At 59.4% G+C, this 3,871-nt stretch overlaps 1 protein-coding gene across 1 annotated transcript; it reads left to right on the top strand.

Moving 5' to 3' along the window:
- Window positions 1-337: 337 nt before the first annotated feature.
- Window positions 338-1,318, top strand: LOC136985494 (uncharacterized). The gene has a single exon (XM_067282790.1). The coding sequence runs from the start codon at window positions 338-340 to the stop codon at window positions 1,316-1,318; it is 981 nt and encodes a 326-aa protein (XP_067138891.1).
- The last annotated feature ends 2,553 nt before the right edge of the window (window positions 1,319-3,871 follow it).

The raw sequence follows: 3,871 nt of genomic DNA on the forward strand, positions 1-3,871 counted from the left end.
TAAACACAGCTCTTTATTTCGGTTGTCCCTCCCATCGGACTTCTTGTTCACGATCTTCCTGGAGGGCCAGGGCCCCCTTCGTCGTTTACGTCCGGCCGAGCTACACGCCGCACTCCGGACGCGATTCCCACGCCCGGAGCTCATCGAGGACGTTCGTTATTCCAGAAGTGGGCTTCTTCTGTTGAAAACAAGGGACTTCTCCACCGCCCAAACGGCTCTCGCCCTGACGTCTCTTGGGGATTTGTCGGTGTGGGGCAGGTTGGCCCCGGAATGCTCCCAAACGGCGTATCTCTTGAGAGGAGTGGATGTCTCGCTAACCGCGTCCGAGATTTACGAAATGCTCACGGAGGCCATGTTGCCTGTTGTCGAGGTGCGCCGCTTCACGCGGAAACTCAACGACCGGGCAGAGGTGACCCCTAGTACGACGGTTTACTTCTCCATTGCCAGTGCGGACCCGATCGAGTCGGTGAAACTGTACTATCAACGGTTTCGCTGCGAGCGCTTCTATCCTAAGCCCAGATTCTGTGGGCGCTGCCTTACTTTCGGCCACGCTCCGGCTTCTTGCCGTGGGCGCCGTCGCTGCCTAAACTGCGGGGAGGACCACGACTCCACGGGGTGCTCGCGCCCGGCGGAGAAGTGCGTTCGCTGCGGGGGCCCTCACCGAGCGGACTCGCCCAACTGCCCGGCATACCTCTCGGAAGCGCGGCTACTCAAATTGAGTGTTATCCACCGCTGTTCGCATGCGGAGGCTAAGCGTCTCCGGCCGTCGGAGCAATCATCCTATGCCCAGGTGGCGGCAAAGCCTAAACCTCTCCAGGTTCCGGAGGCCAAGAGTGGTCCCAGCGGTAGGGTAGAGTCTACCCATCAGGCCGACTCAGCACGGGGCCCGGACCACCAATCCTTGACCCGGCGAATCGCCCGGCTGGAAGCGGCTATTGACTCGCTACGGGCAGAACTCCGACAAATTAGATCTGAATTTCGGTCTACCCCTCCCACCAGGGAATCGGAACTCCTTCTCCCCGAAAACATCTCGTCGCAACCCCAACAATTACCTACCTCCCAGGCTCAAAAACGTCCGCCGCAGCGGGAGGAACGCCCTACGCTCTCTGGCCCGCCTAGAAAGAAAAAAGGAAATAAACAGAGGAAGGCGGCCCCAAAGGCTACTTCCGACTCAGACGGTCCAGCATCGGACATGGACCTTTCCTTCCCGCCTGGTCCAACCCGGACAGTATCGTTGGAAGACTTTGGCTCTGCCAACCCGGCGGAAAAGGTAAAACTTCGCCACCGTCAGTCAGCGCAATCGGCACATAATGCCTAGTCCGGCCCAATTCAACTCGGCCCTTCGCATCGTTCACTGGAACGCCCAAGGCTTACGCGCTAAAAAGGACCTTCTTTTGGCGGAACCATGGCTCCGCGGGGTAGACGTCCTTTTAATCCAGGAGACTTGGCTTGTCCCGTCAGCCTCCTTCTCCCTCCCTGGGTTCACCATTTTCCGGTGTGACCGTCCCAATTCCCGCGGCGGCGGTCTTTTAGCGGCGGTGGCTACGGCCATTCCCGCGCGCCTCCTTCCGGCCGCCCCAGGAATCGCGGGCCTGGAGACCCAGGAGCTCAGGATCTTTCTCCCGGGGGGCCCTTTTTCCCTCGTGAACGTCTACGCCCCTCAAGGTGTTCAGCCGGATATGGATCTTGACGCTTTGCTTCGGGACGGTTTTCGCCCTCGGATCATCTGCGGCGATTGGAACGCGCATCATCCTTACTGGGATGATGGCTGCACCCACCCCGACACGGCGGGACGCGCACTCTTCGATTGGTTTTCCACAGCAGACCTTTGTTGCCTGAACTCGGGGGTTCCTACCCGGTTCAGTGCCTCTAGCGCTTCAGCCCTCGACTTATCATTTTGCTCTCCGGACTTGCTCGGCTCGACTACTTGGAACGTCCTCTCAGACACTCTATCAAGCGATCATGCCCCAGTCTCCCTTTCCATTACTGCTCTAGCACCCCGGCAGGGGCCTCGGGTACGCTTTCGCTGTAGTACTGACTGGTCCGACTTCCCCACCCGGTTCGAGAACTCCATCTCTTCACTGGCCCACCGCCCCCCTTCGTACTCCCAGTTCGCCGGCCTGCTTCGGCAGTCGGTAGAGGACTGTTCGGTGTGGCGCGCCCCTCCTCCCCCTGGGTCCCCACCTTGGTGGACTCCGGCTTGTAGCCTCCTTCGGGCTAAGAAACGAAGGGCCTTTCGTAAAGCCCGCCAATCTGCCTCCTTGGCTCTTTGGACTCGCTACAAACGACTCAGCGCCCTTCTCCGCCGGCAATCCCGACAAGCGCGTCGGGAGTGGTGGGGCCGTCTCTGCTCCTCCCCTCCTTCTCCGTCCACGATCTATAGGATTTTTCGCCGCCTCCGCACGCCCGCGGACGCGCCAACGTCTCACCTCATTCTGCGTACGACGGAAGATATCACTTCGCCAGCCCAGCAAGCCGAGGCGCTGGCCGCCTATTTTGGTCGGAACCGCCCTTCGGGCGCTTTCGCCCCAATCACAGCGAACCACAACGATCAGCTAACCCTAGAGGACGGCCCGTTCCGTCCAGCGGAGTTGCTTCGGGCCCTTCGGGGCCTTCGCCCAACCACTCCGGGCCCGGACCGCATCCAGGCCCAGGCCATTCGTGCACTCCCTCCGTCTGGCCTTGCAGCCCTCCTGGCCGCCTTGAACAGAGCATGGTTGGCGGGGACATGCCCCCAGGAGTGGAAGTTAGCCCATATTATTCCTATTCGTAAACCGGGTCGCCCGGCGACTAATTGCGCCTCCTACCGGCCAATTTCTCTCACTTCCCACATGGCCAAACTATTCGAACGAATGGTTCTGCACCGTTTCCATATTTCTGCGGCTAATTCCACCTTCTTCCACCCACACCACTTTGGGTTCCTGCCCTATCGGGGCGCCGAGGAAGCTTTGCTCCTCCTTCACCATCAGGTCGCTGTGGCTCGGGCCCAACGGAAGTGGGTCTTTTTGTTGGCTCTCGACTTGGAGGGGGCCTACGACTCGGTCAACCAGCAGGGCCTCCTGGCCAAGATCCGGACTTATGGCATTGGGGGCAGGTTTCTTTCTTGGCTTAGATCGTTTCTGCTAGACCGCCAATTCCAGGTTCGCTGGCGTGGAATCCTCTCCCATCCCCACCCGTTCCGGCAAGGCATCCCTCAGGGGAGTGTACTGGCCCCCCTCCTGTTTACCTTATATATGGCCGATCTCTGGAGGGCTATTCCACCGGATGTTTCGGTGATAGTATATGCCGATGACATCTTTCTTCTCTCAGCTAGCTCGAGCCCTACCAAGGCCCACGCCCGCGCCCAACAAGCTCTAGACCACTTGGAACATTGGGCGTCGGGGTGGAGCATGTCCTTTTCTGCAACCAAGAGCGCATCCATCGATTTTTCGGCTAAAACCAATCGCTCACCTTTATCTTTCACCCTCAGTTCGGGGACCATCCCCCAGCAAAGGGTAGTCCGAGTCTTGGGCCTCCAACTCTCACATACTTTCACTTGGGACAACCATGCCCAATTTCTCCGGACCAAACTAACGCGGTCCTGCTCCTACTTAAAATACTTTGCCTCCCGCCGAAATGGGGCTCGGACCGCCGACCTCTTGCACCTTGTCTACTCGGTGCTTCGCCCAATGGCGGAATTTGGCGCCCCGCTCCTGGAGGGGGCTCCGCCCTCCAGCATTAGCCGTATGGAGCGCCCTTTACACGAGGCCCTTCGTACCGCGCTGGGGGTCCCCAAATCGACTCCCCTGATCTCTCTCTATACGGAATCCGGGTATATCCCGCTTCAGCTTCGTCTTCGCCACAGAGCGATAATGCATGCGGTAACACACTT

This window comes from Centruroides vittatus, unplaced genomic scaffold (assembly GCF_030686945.1).
Source record: "Centruroides vittatus isolate TY-2023 unplaced genomic scaffold, ASM3068694v2 contig_1211, whole genome shotgun sequence".
Classification (NCBI taxonomy): domain Eukaryota; kingdom Metazoa; phylum Arthropoda; class Arachnida; order Scorpiones; family Buthidae; genus Centruroides; species Centruroides vittatus.

Bases quoted from the DNA above. Each gene is read 5' to 3' on its own strand.
- LOC136985494 (XM_067282790.1), top strand. From the start codon at position 338: ATGCTCACGGAGGCCATGTTGCCTGTTGTCGAGGTGCGCCGCTTCACG.